This window comes from Amphibalanus amphitrite, unplaced genomic scaffold, assembly GCF_019059575.1.
Source record: "Amphibalanus amphitrite isolate SeventyFive unplaced genomic scaffold, NRLGWU_Aamphi_draft 000186F_arrow, whole genome shotgun sequence".
NCBI lineage: Eukaryota > Metazoa > Arthropoda > Thecostraca > Balanomorpha > Balanidae > Amphibalanus > Amphibalanus amphitrite.
Window position 1 is genome coordinate 486,107 of NW_024881681.1, and position 12,990 is coordinate 499,096.

The 12,990-nt window shown below is 49.1% G+C and overlaps 1 protein-coding gene across 1 annotated transcript; it reads left to right on the forward strand.

Moving 5' to 3' along the window:
• The first annotated feature begins 1,961 nt into the window (after positions 1–1,961).
• On the forward strand, positions 1,962–12,651 carry LOC122384319 (extensin-like). Its single transcript, XM_043371621.1, has 4 exons — positions 1,962–2,079; positions 7,891–8,973; positions 9,270–9,376; positions 11,682–12,651. The coding sequence occupies exons 1-4, from the start codon at positions 2,046–2,048 to the stop codon at positions 11,970–11,972; spliced, it is 1,515 nt and encodes a 504-aa protein (XP_043227556.1). The 5' UTR covers positions 1,962–2,045; the 3' UTR covers positions 11,973–12,651.
• Positions 12,652–12,990: the final 339 nt, after the last annotated feature.

The following is a 12,990-nucleotide window of genomic DNA, read 5'->3' on the forward strand; positions in this document are numbered from 1 at the left end:
ACATGACCTCAGTTTGGCCTCAATAACTCCTGTCCTAAGGTGATCTAAGACTTGAAATTTGGTGTGAAGGTGTCAAATTGATGCCCGGGAAGGTACTGAAAATTTGGCGGCGCTTGCTATTTAGGAAAAACCACAGGGGGGGGGCCAAATTGCCCCCCCCCCCTTAGGCTCACACACCAGCTCCTGGCGGTTGTCAATCCATAAAACCAATGAACCATCACTGGTGTTCCCGAATCAAATCGAGCAAGGCGACGGCCGACGAATTAACAATCCGTCGCCTCGCTCCTTTTGACCCAGACCTCACAACCGGACCACAACAATGCAGCATCATCGTCATCAGTAATCGGTGCGGTGCGGGATTCACCTCGACTGGGTTCCGCAGAGTGCGTCCGTGGCCCGCGGTTAGGTTAGACCCCCCCCCCCCCGCAGAAGAGTGGTTGGTGGTCCCGAACGCCGGGGAGGGGGGGGGGGTAATGGCGTGTACCGGCGGAGCGTCCGGCGGGACGCGGGGCAGCTCTCACCGTCAGTCCTCAGGTGAGCAGTTGGACCACAGCCGTCTGGAGTATACCAGCAGATGGCGGAACCGCGGGCCAGGCTGGAGGGTTGTCGTTATGGGCTGCGGCTTGTGTGATTAATGGCCCGTGCTCTGACGATTACGAAATCACTTGAAGTGACTCACTGAAACAGTTTTTGTCTGTGTTATGCACAGAAATAATTGATGACTTTGTTTTGTTATTGGTATGCTTTGGTTCATTATCTTTATGCTGATTTTGAACTATCACGATTCCTATCAGTGGCCATGAGTGAGTATATCGATTGCAAGCGGGCTGTCAGCTGATCTGTGACCTTTAGATGCATATGTACACTTAAGTACATTTTTCTCTGTAACTCTGAACTCAGCACAGCTAAACGAAACACAAAAAGGAATTCTAGAGGAAAGAAAACGTTTACGGATATTCCTTCAATATGATTTTTTAGTTTTTACTCATCACAGGCTATATTTTTATATTCATCTGTTATTCGGGGTTGGTTCTGGTCAGTGAATGAACATGAGTCGGGAAACAAATTTACTTCCTTAGCTTATTTGTTTTGTCGTCCTGTGATCACCACACCAAAGGGGTGCTACATTGCTACAACTTACAACATGAAATGCGGGTTGTAGGTAAGCAATCGAACAAATACGGCCTTGTTATTAGCGCCGTTGTTGCAATTTACTTCCCCTTGCTGTTGCCTCACCACAAAATAAGCTTTTGCGAAACTACGCTGGCTGATATAAATGTTTTGAAACTTTTAGCGATGGATAAAGGTGACGGAATACTCGTATATCACACCTACCTTATACATTTCGTATTATCATTACGTCGCACAGATGTTTTGTATCAAAGGTGATAAAAAGTGTTTTCTGCTATACGTATGCTTGTACATCCAATTCCAGCGGTGTTTTCTGCCTTATTCCTGCTCTATTAGTTGACAAATATGAGCCGTTTGTCCATAAGTATCAATTGATAGAAATGATTTCAATCAATCGATACTTCTAAGCTTTGGTGACCTGATATAATGACCGATGTTCTAAATGATTATTGTTTGTTTTTTTATGCCGCTTACCGCTTCTCGCGACGCGTCTCAGAAGTAGATTTAGAGGTTTTGTGAATATTGCACCACGAACTCAAAAGCTAAACACTTTGACATGTGATTTACAGGTGCCTAACCCAACTTGCCCGTTTGGCCATTTGTCTCCGGTTCTTATGATCTGCAGCCTGCAGGGACGAATTTTGAACTGATAACACAGCCGCAGTGGTTCGCAGACTTCACTACCATCCTGCCATCGATGGCGCTTTCCCCACAGCCGGTGCCACTGACGGCTGATGGGCGGCACGGGGGGGGGGGGGGGGTGGAGGGTCCTTCTGTGCCCCCGGGCACCGCTCACGGCCGCGGAGAGAGGGTCCGCAGTGAGTGCTGTCCTGGACGGAGCCGTCCGGCGAGACACAGTCAGTTGGTGACGGGCTCCGGAGCAGACAGCACCGACAGGTCTCTCCACGTTCATCATGAGGCTGACGGCGGCTCTCGTGATATTGGCTGGTGAGTACTGGCTCGAGCAATCGTGCTGCCTACGAGTATGAGTAATAGGTATACGACGAGTATACGACTTATGTATATCGAAACTGTTATTGTAACTACGAAAACGGCTTCAAAGTAATAGTCGGGAGCATACCATTACCCTGTCTTTAATTGTGAATCATGAATTGTGACTTCATGCAAATGTGCATTGAGATTTCCACATCGAATAACCAGGCTCATTAACTACACTAAACAAGCGCTCATCCACCAAATATTTTGAAGACGATTGTAACACTTCTTAGTTTGGAAATCGCATCGTAGCAATCATATGCGTGCAATTAGAAAAATGTTTATGCATAATTTAAAAAAAAAATAATCGTAGGTGAACATCCTCGAATCATATGCGAGTACTCTCGCTCGCTTGCATCTCAGGCATCTCGCATTCGTCTCTGCTCGTCTCGCATGCGTCTCGTAACACTTACCTAAGTTATAGCACATAGAGGTGGTGCTATTGGCTACATGCACTTATAACAGCAATGACACTAAAGAAGATGAGTTTCATTATTTAAAACTGATGGCAAGTGGACAGGTTCCGAAATAATGGAGACCGTTTATAGTCATTAGTTCAATGAATTTTGATAATGTAAGCGCAGTTTCCGTCTGTCACTCCACAAATTTTAAGCATACGAGTGGGTGCTAAGTAAACCTGATGGTTGAAAGGCTATTATTGAAACGTAAGACGACATGACCACTGCAAGTGGCGTATGCCTATTTAGGATATTAATCTCACTGTTTTGTTTGTCACCATTGCCAACATCTTACTAGTAGCCGGTATATAATTTGATCCGTTTCATGTATCTATGTCGCCTTGCTCTTTGTAGGGGGACAGATTCCCATCCCGTAAAAGCACGGATGTTTATATCATTTACTTGCGATGCGCTACTGGCCCATGGGCTCAGGTGAATCGCTGCTAGCTCGGCTAACGCTAGAGGCATACTTCGGCATATAATGGTAAAATGTCAGACTACACAGTACCGTCCCCAATATAGATTGTGTGGTGTAATGGGCAATCTGAGCTTTCCACCGATCAGCGACAGACTCACAGCTCTATTAGAGTGTTTCTCACCCTTTATGCTTATCACAGCAATGTCTGTCTGTACGTAGAAGTCATTTCCCTTTCTCTCCTTGCACAACAACAAACGGCGACAACACTCACGCCTCTATGCTTCGTCCCTGTTTATCATTAAATTAGACGAGAATCACGTATTCGTCGCGGTGCGTTCCGTTCCGGCCGGACTCCCACTCCCGCCCCCTCCCCCGCCCCGGTACCCGCCTCTTCGGCGGTAGTTGGACGTAGCGGTTCCCACGCCTTACGCAATGCGCGAGCGAGGTGCCTCCGATCTGTCTCCGGGCCACGGTCGGTAGCACAACTCATGACCGCAGCGCCAGCCGTCTCCACAGCTGATGCGCTGGACCTTTTCATAGGAATGCGCTTAACCCTCGCCGGCACAGGCCATTTTGCGTCCTTCGACGGCACAAGGGGGGGGGGTACGACCCCCCCCCGTCGCGTTTGGCCCCTGATCGAGCTAGAGCTTCGCGGAAAAAACGAGCGTGTTGCCCGTCACGAGAGGAAGCCGATGATACCCAATTTTAAGGTCCTAGGTCATCGGGTGACCTTCCAGGTCAGGTCAATGACCCGAAAACCGGGAAAATCGGGACCTGTTAGAAAGTCGTAAAGTGTGGCTGCTATATGGTTTTCTGGGGTGCTGATCACGAATATCGTGTTCGTTTTGATCAGAGATGATGTTTTTAAGCATTTAGACCAGGTCGGGTCAGGTAAGGTCAGGTCAACCGGGAGGGGTTGTGACGGGTATTCGTAATACGTGTCAACCGCCTCTGACATCTTCGTAACATGTTACGAAGGCACCAAAACTACTTCGTAAATGTTCAAATGGTTGCTAAATTCGAATTCAGCTCCAAAAACTAGCCTAGGAACATGTAAAACCCGAAAAAGTGAACCGAGGTCACCCGAGGTCACCAAAGGTCAATGACCTGACCTGACCTTCAGGTGACCTTGACACCCACCCTAATGTATGGGAGCAACATTAAATCACATGTTTGAACGTTTGAAACCACGAAAAGCTTGCAAACGCGCGGCTAATGCGAGCCGACATACGCCGAATCGCGATTTCGGCCAAACATGGTCACGGAAAAGAGGTCACAGGTCAAAGGTCATTGGGGTCAGGGTCATGAAATTTTCAGGGAACGTGTAAAATTGATCAATGCGAGGGTACTGAAAGTTTCGTCGCGATCAGCCGCTTTTTACGCGAGTTATTCGCGAAAAACCTTAGGGGGGGTTGCATCACCCCCCTGTGCCGGCAAGGGTTAATGTTTGTCCGATTGCTCTGTCTAAAATCGAGCGGCTTCGTTTTTTTTTAGCCCGCGCATGACTGGGGTGATATTGAATGACTGTTTTCCATAACACGAGTGACTGAGGGGGCTCTCCAGAGCCCCCCTCCTATCTCCAATACTACTGGGCCGATCGTCAAAATTCAAACGGCGTCTGATAGCCCTGGAAAAACTGTCGCGCGAAACCTATTTTCATTCACCTCGAGGTCACCGATGACGTCACAGGCCAGGTCAAAGAAAAAATTATCAACATTTTTGCTTGTTAACAAACTAGGCTTTGGCCGCCGGCTGACAAGTCCGATCACGCTCATTTTTTGTTTGCGCACTCCTTGATATATCCCTTAGATGCCCTGAGGGTACCAAACTTTAACTTCGAATTTTTTCAGGTCAAGGCCAGGCCATCCTAGGTCACGAAAATTGTACATCATGTATCGGTCACGTGACGCATGTTTTATGGTCAATTTTACTCTTAGATTTCGGAAAGTGTCGTCTGTGTCATTTGAGGTGATTTTCAGCTCAATTTACCGGAGGTCAGGTCACTTCAGGTCAGAAAAGGCCAAATTTTGAAAATGAGATTTTTCAACAAAAAAAGGTGCCGATCAGATGCAATTTGAGCTCAGGAACATGATGGTGCCATTTATTTTGCTGTAGATGTCAAAAACGTACTGAAAAATGTTTTTTAAATATATAATTGCAAAATTGTGACAATATTGGAAATAACTTGGCTATTTTTTAAGATATTGGGCTAAAACTTGCTAGAGTAGCTCATCAGTGTGTGTTCTATCACATATATTCCGGTTTTTGCGTACAATAAAAATCGTTCAATAACTGCCGAGCGCCGTAATTATGCATGATGAATGACACTTGACAGGTCAATGTCAATTGTCAAGTCATGTAGGCCGTATGAGGCCCATTCCATTAAACCTGGCCATGCATGTGAAAACTTTTCACCATCACAGCCTATACTGTAAGAAATTAATATAGCCGTCCTCGTTTCAACTACTGATAAGTGATATCGCAGGCAACCTATTTGCCCGGCCGGCGTAATGGGTATACCCAATACGAACGAAGGTAATAAAAACCATGTTTTTTTTATTACCTTCGCTTGCTTTTCATGCCATGTTTTCTCAAGTTCGAAGACACCTACCTAACGTTTATCGATCACTCATAGGCATATATGCCAATTTTTCCCGTCAGACCATGCTCATTGGCTGCTCCAAAAGAATCAATAACAAACTTACAGTCACTTTGATCCTCACTCAAAAGATCGATATGAACGTCGATGCGTCAGTTATTGTCCTTTTTCAGTCACACCTCCAATTTGACATGTGCCCATGTCTGCCCATCACAATAATCACCGCCGACTCAGTCCTAATATATCAATGCCGTGTGTGCTGAGCCGATGCTCCCCGCTCTATCGGTGAATAATCTGTGGGTAATTGCCTACCTGTGATTATCGTGTGCGTGGTTAGCCGGCTCACCAGCCGTGACCACGGTCAGCTTCAGTCACGGCCGTGACCTTCGTTATTGTGTCATTGTGTCTCTGTGTCAGCGATGTGAAGCTGTTCCATCCCCACCTGCCAACGGTGAAGTAACACTGCTGCCAATTGTGTCATGTCCAAATTGCCTGCACGTGAACTATGGGCTCGGAATGCCCGCTTCGTGAGTTGGTCACGCAATGGCTCCTGTTGGACATTCATCGCTGTGGGACACATTTATACCTACGACTGAGTAGATTGTTGATAATTGACCAGGTGGGTGTAAGCGTTACGGCGATATCTGTGTTATGACCACGAGTGGCCGGACAGTCGGGGACTTTTAGATGTGATGCAATGAAAGTCAGGTGTGTGTGTGGGGGGGGGGGGGTGCTTTTTAGGGCGATATCAACCAATAAGATGCTCATTGTAACTTCAAGCATAACTATACATGCCTTACGAAATGCAAATTAACCTCCTGGACAGTGGGTCCCACACGGTATAGCGGCGGAACACCTTCAAGTCAGGGGGGGGGCACTGCCGACTTTTGGTCCCATTCTTTCCATGCAACGCCCATAGGGCTAATGTTAAAATGCCAAAATCAAAGGGGGGCACGGACAGGGTGCCCCGGTGCCCTCCCCGTTCCGCCGCCTATAGGTCCCACATTAATCATTCGAGCCTACCTACGAATAAAATTAGAGCGATGTGAGTCAGTTTCAACAAAGCTTTTTCATCTGATATGGCCCATAGCCAAATTGAAATGCAGTCCTTCAAACTAAAGAACTAAAACAAATAAAAATAAAAACAAATGAAGCTGGCACGCGTCGCCATGCCATCCAGCCCACTCATACTTGTATGACTGTGTCCGGTAAACTGACCGGCAGCAATTATTCGTTGGCCTTTGAACAAATGTGGTTCCTTACTTTCTGAAGTATAATGAAGTATCGGTAAATATGACACTACAAAGCTCGTGATCGATAATTTGAACGATATTTTCTGTCCTCAGTACAGCAAAACCCACCATTTTGCCGCGTTCATCCGGACAAACTCACGGCTATCCGGGCTATCGCCGGAAGTTGTTCATCGAAAACCGTCGAGCTCAGTCATCTGTGCCCCCCCCCCCCCCGTCTGGATCTGTCATATATCGCCTCTCCCGCCCGCCGGCGACAGCCACCCGGCGTAAGTGTAGCACGCGGTGCCATCAGCCCGCGCAATCGCCGCCAATTTCTGGCGCGATCCGCGCGTGGCGGGCCGGCCACCGCTGACATAACTCGGTGCGCAGCCGCGGCGAAAGCGGCGCGGTGGGTGCGTCATGGGGCGACGAGCTGTGACGCCCGGCAGATGGTCTCGGCGCGGCGGCGGCGGCAATCAGGGTGATGGACCGTAGACGGGGAAACTGACCGGTGATCGCGTCACCACCGCCGGCAGGTGCGGAAGAGGGGAGAGAAGGGAGAGAGAGAGAGAGAGAGAGAGAGAGAGAGAGAGAGAGAGAGAGAGAGAGAGAGAGAGAGAGAGAGAGAGGGAGTATATGTCCGTGTGGGGGGGGGGGGCATGGAGAGAGTTCTGTTACGATTATTAGATAACACTGTGGATATGCTTTCTTTTGATCTTATCTGAGTCAATATCATTCGGTCTGCGATGGGATGAGAGGAAAAGAGGAAAATATTGGGCTAAGTCAACCTTCGACAGGTGCTTCGCAGCAGCTGAGCCCATCCCATAGCGACGTGTTGGGACAAAATGTCCCAATAGACCACGGTAGCTTACCTTTTGTTCTTCCTTCGGAGTTGCGCTCCTCTGCCTGTCTGTTACGGTACGTAAGCACGTACGTGACCGGCCATTAGTCAGGTCAGAATAGGATTCGAGAATGCTGATGGGCTGATCCTGCGATACGGAAAACGGATTAACGTTCGCTATGACGCTCACACGGGGTCCTTCTCTCTGCCCACAGGGTTGCAGCTGGTGACGGCAGTGAAGCCCCCGGGTCACCCCCACGGCCCACCGCGGCCTCTCCACCGCGCCCAGCTACCCCCTGGACCACCGTACTTGCGCTACCCTCCTCCGGGCCCCCACGGCAGGTACGGTCCGCGCCCGTACGGCCCCGCTCCCCATATCCGTCCGTACGGTCACCCGTACCCTCACCCGCCGCCGCCGCCCCACCGGGCTTCACCACACCCGGCTGCAGCAACCACTACAGCAGCGCCATCTGCTCACACCGAACCCGAGACGGTGGCGCCACCTGAGACGACCCAGGCGGTCATTTCGACTGCTCAGCCGGAGTCCGCCACTGAGACCAGCACGGAGAGCTCCGTGTATTTCTCGACGGCGCCTCATGTAGCAGGGACGCTGAGCAGCGCCGCCGGACCGGCAGCCGCCGTCGCAGAGGCTCCTCCGACGACTGAGTCCAAATCAACGTCGGCCGAGTCGGAGTCGGAATCGGAGCACGCTCCGAAGACGTCATCAGCACCTCGTCCGCCGCTCTACCGGCCGCCCCCGTCCGCCCGACCGGTGTATCGTCCCCCGCCGCGTCCCGCCCATCCCCACCAGCCCCCGTACGGCTACCGGAGTCCCGTATCCAGCTACCAGCACCGTCCCGCCCCGCACCCACCCCGCGGGCACTCCAAGCCCAAAACCTACTACGCCTCAGGCAAACGGCCGTCACCTTCGACCACTCCGATCCCTTCAGTGACCACTGCTGCTCCGGAGCCTGAACCAGAGGTAACCGAGGCCGCCCCAGCCCCCACCCAGGCCCCAGTGACCGCTACCAGTCAGGTGACCGCCTCTCCCGAGGTCAAATACTCCACGGAAGCAGCCTCAACCACCGCCGTCCATCCTACGTCGCTCGCTCCCACCGGTCCCCCCGCTCCCACCGAGGTGCCCGCCGCCCCGGAGTACGTCGAGAGGAGACCGGAGACGCCGGTCGTCCCCAGCTACCCCACTGCACCCGTCCCCAGCCGGCCACAGTACCCCAGGCCGCAGTACCAGCCGACTTACGAGACCAGTGAAGACGAGGACGACAGCAGCAGCATTCCAGGTCAGTTAGTCGCCGTGACACTGTCATATGCTCTCTTCAGAAATCAGATGAACGCATGCCCGGTTTTCTGTGCTTGGGTATCGTTCTCACCCCAAGTGATTCTGTCGTCTCTGAGTTGCAGTGCAGCTTTGTGAAGCCAAGTTACCAATGTTTCATAGCCATAATGCCCCCACATGCCTTCCGGTTGCCTGACTAGCTAGTGTTGTGCACAACGATACCCTCGTCCCCTACCGATGCAATGAAGTGTAACTCGATGCAAGATCAGTGACGATACGCGTGTCTCGGCTTTGTTTCAGGCGTGGCCAACGTGGATTACCCCACGTTGTCTGAGGTCCCCGAGACCAGCTTCACCTGTGAAAATAAACTACCCGGCTATTACGCTGACCAAGAGGCCTCCTGTCAGGTAAACAACACTTACCCCGTTTACATGAGTCATTCAGCCTAAACGGAAATATCCGATTAGCCAGGGAACGGAAAAATGCGTTTCGGTGGCCCCGTTTACATGAGCCTTATCGGAAAAATCCGTTCCGGAACGGATAATTCCCTTTACGCCGGCAGCCCGAAAAATACGGATATTTTGCGCATTTTTACATGTCTGGCGCAGCTCCTATCAAGCATTATTTGTGCTTGTTTTAGGCTTAATTTACTTGATTCTTAGAAGTTTTGTATGTAGAATTGGAAATAATCATGGCACAAGCCATTATTTTACTTGTGTGCTGTAAAAGAAGTGTGATTAATTGTCTGAAAGCAAGTAAACAATTGAGGTCTTGGACAACATTGAAGAGCACATCTATATTGAAAGTCTTTTTGGTTTCAGAAAAAGGCTAAGACAGCTCATAATAGTCATAGCTCATCATGCTGTACCTCCAGTAAGTTGACAAAATGAAAATGCATGAAAGGATGTGCAGGATGGTGCCACACCTCAGAAAACATTGGTATGAAAGTGGGTGGTGCGGGATTGTGTATACATTTTTGGTTGACACATTTGAAGCACTTGAATATTCCAGCATTTTGTTTTCATTTTTTGCTTTTAGCTGCTCAGTTCTTCAAAGACAGGGGTCAGATCAGTGCTAGGTAAATTGTGAAGTAGATGTGACCTGTGGGTGCATTGCTTGACTGTCGCCGGGTGCAACACAGTATCCATCATTTCCATGTGTTTTAGTCATAACAGAAATTACATCTACTCACCACCAAACTTTAAGACACTATCAGTGCAATTTTCAAAATGCATAGAATAATCCACTCTCAATCACACCAGGTAAGATGTGAAGATGAAGTCCGAGTGGTACCTTATGTGGTTTGGTAGGCTGGTTGACCTTGTAGAGTGGTAGGAAGCAGTTTGGTATAATAGGTTGTAGGCATGTAGGTGTGTTTGTAGGATGGTAGGTTGAAAGTTAGGTTGGTAGGTAAGGTTAGGTATGATTCTACAAATTCCACAAAACTTGCCAGTTGCCTGCTTCCACCATCCGAGATTAACCAAACTTTCAGAGACCTTCCCACCACTGAAGAATCTACTTCTTTGGAACAATAAGGTGAACATTTAAATATTGGTGGGGGGGGGGGGGGGCAGATGGCAGTATCACTGAGTAAATTTGGCTGTGTGTCTTGTGTATATTTTGGCATGCAGCCAAGTTACTGTCCCAGCCAGCCTGCGTGCCCTGCCGTCTGGTGGCTGTTAGCTGAAGCATAAGTCATCTGAATCACTGCTAGGAAGTTTGAAGTACCTAGGTAGAGAATTTTTTGGGAGCATGTACTAAAGCAAAATAAATCAAGCATCATATCCAGTGTACCAAGCACTAAATGGCACTAGCATGCTGTTCCAAGTGGCTATAGGGAGTGATTGGCTGGGAAGGCTATGTTGGTTGCCCTGGAATTGAACCCTGATTGTTGAATCTAAGAAATAAGGAAATTATCCCTAAACTAGAATGCTTCCCTTTTGAAGCATATGACGTTCCTCTCAACACTTATGTAGGTACTTTATGAATCTGCCACAATGGCGCGAAATCAGGGGCAAAAAGTGGATTTCATTGTCATTAGACCTACCATTCAAGATAAATATGTATTTTGGTGTGTAAACTAAAAAAATTCATCTATAAAACTTGCATATTCATGTCATTTTCTGCTAGATGCGCAAAAAATCCGTTTAGGCCTGACGTCCTAAACGGATATTTCCCATTAATTCATCGGATATTTCCGTTCCGCGTAATCGTCATTTTTGCGCGCCCAAACCAGTTTACATGAGTCGAAACTTGCGCACTTTTCGCTAAACGGAAATATCCGTTCTTAACGTCATTTTCGCTGACTCATGTAAACGGGGTAACTGAGTGTCGATCCAAGTGCAGTCGGAATATCCCTTATGACTCTGATCTTATCTCGTCGTCATGGTATCCCTCGATCACGATCACGATCTCACGAGCGCCTTCGATCTCACTTTTGCTCCCGCCTTTGGTCTCATTAATGACCTTGCATTTGACCTCACCTTTGACTTGCATGTAACCTCAGCGCTGATCTCGTCTCTTTGACCTCGTCTTTCTAGCCTCTCTATGAGCTCCCCTCGATCTGCCCTCTGACGTTACATCACTACTGACCTCCATATGACCATCATCTGGCCTTCTGACCTTCCTCTGACCTCCATCTAACCTCTCCCTCTGACCTCTCCCTCTGGCCTCTCTAACCTCTCACTGATCTGTAATCTCTCGTCACCGCAGGTGTGGCACTACTGCGGTCTCGGGGTGAACCGGCAGTCGTTCCTGTGTCCGGTGGGCACCGTCTACTCCCAGACCACCCGCGTCTGCGACTGGTGGTTCAACGTCAACTGCGCGGCCTCAGAGTCCCTGTACGGGGTCAACGCCGACCTCTACCAGCCGGCGGCGGCGGCGGGGGAGGCGGCCTATGGCCAGAGGCGCAGCGCCCCGGCGGCCGGCCCGCTGGCGCCCCAGCCGTACGCCCATGGCCCTCATGAGTATCACTCGCTGCCTCCAGCCAACGGGGAGCAGTGAGGAAGGGGTGACGTGCAGAGGAGTTGTGGCTAATGTGGGAGAATGTTGGGAGGAACGGTCGTCGCCGTCTCAACCGGTCTTTCTAGCGGGTAATAGGAGAGTTGATTGAGTGTCTAGATAGGAAATACGATACGTGTGGTGGATAATGATTGCGGGGGTTATGTGGAGTGCATAATTAGGCACCGCTGCACTTTATTTATTTCGTTCTCCGTATAAGGATGATTTTGTGTATAGTTTTATGTACCTATATATCACCGCACCTTTGTTAGTCATCAAAATATGTCACACTAGTGGCGTTTGTTCATCACAATTTACCAGACGTTATATTTATCTAGTGTGGATTGCCTACTTATTGCGTAAAGGCTTTTGTTCACGTCACATCAAACTATTCTCAGAGGTAATTGCACGGATATTTGTGTATGCTCTGTGATTTGAAGTAAAAGGTCCTTCTTGTGTCAGTTGTTAAGTGTAAGCTTTTATGTTTTCTAGAGTTGCCCCGGAGTTTTGTTCAGTGAATATTAGCAGAAAACGTTAAACGGGCGTCAAATTATTCTAAATCATTGCAGTTTTTATGTGACAATTCCTTTTAATTCGGCATGCTCATGTGTGACTTGCAGTGGTCAGTGTGCTCCTGAGTCCTGTAGAACTGAGGTGAAAATACACGATGTGCTTAGTTTTTTACATTGTTTACCTACGAATAACCATACCCAACAGATGCCCATACCCCCTCCCCACCAGCACCAGCGCGACCATTCTCTCCTATAGCTATGGAGCGATATTTTGACCAAGCTGATCCATAGCTTGGTGTGGAGTAACTTGCCAAAAGTGACTAAAGCTTTCGCGATATTTGTGTGTAAGTGAGACGGCAGTCGTTCAATCACCGCCTATCACAGTGTTTGTATTGCCAGATTATACTCCCGACCGCCTAGCAGTGAGAACTAAACTCCGGCGACAATGTCACGATCCTGACCCACATGACGACCTTTGTAAAAACAAACGCCGTGGTCGATACATCAAT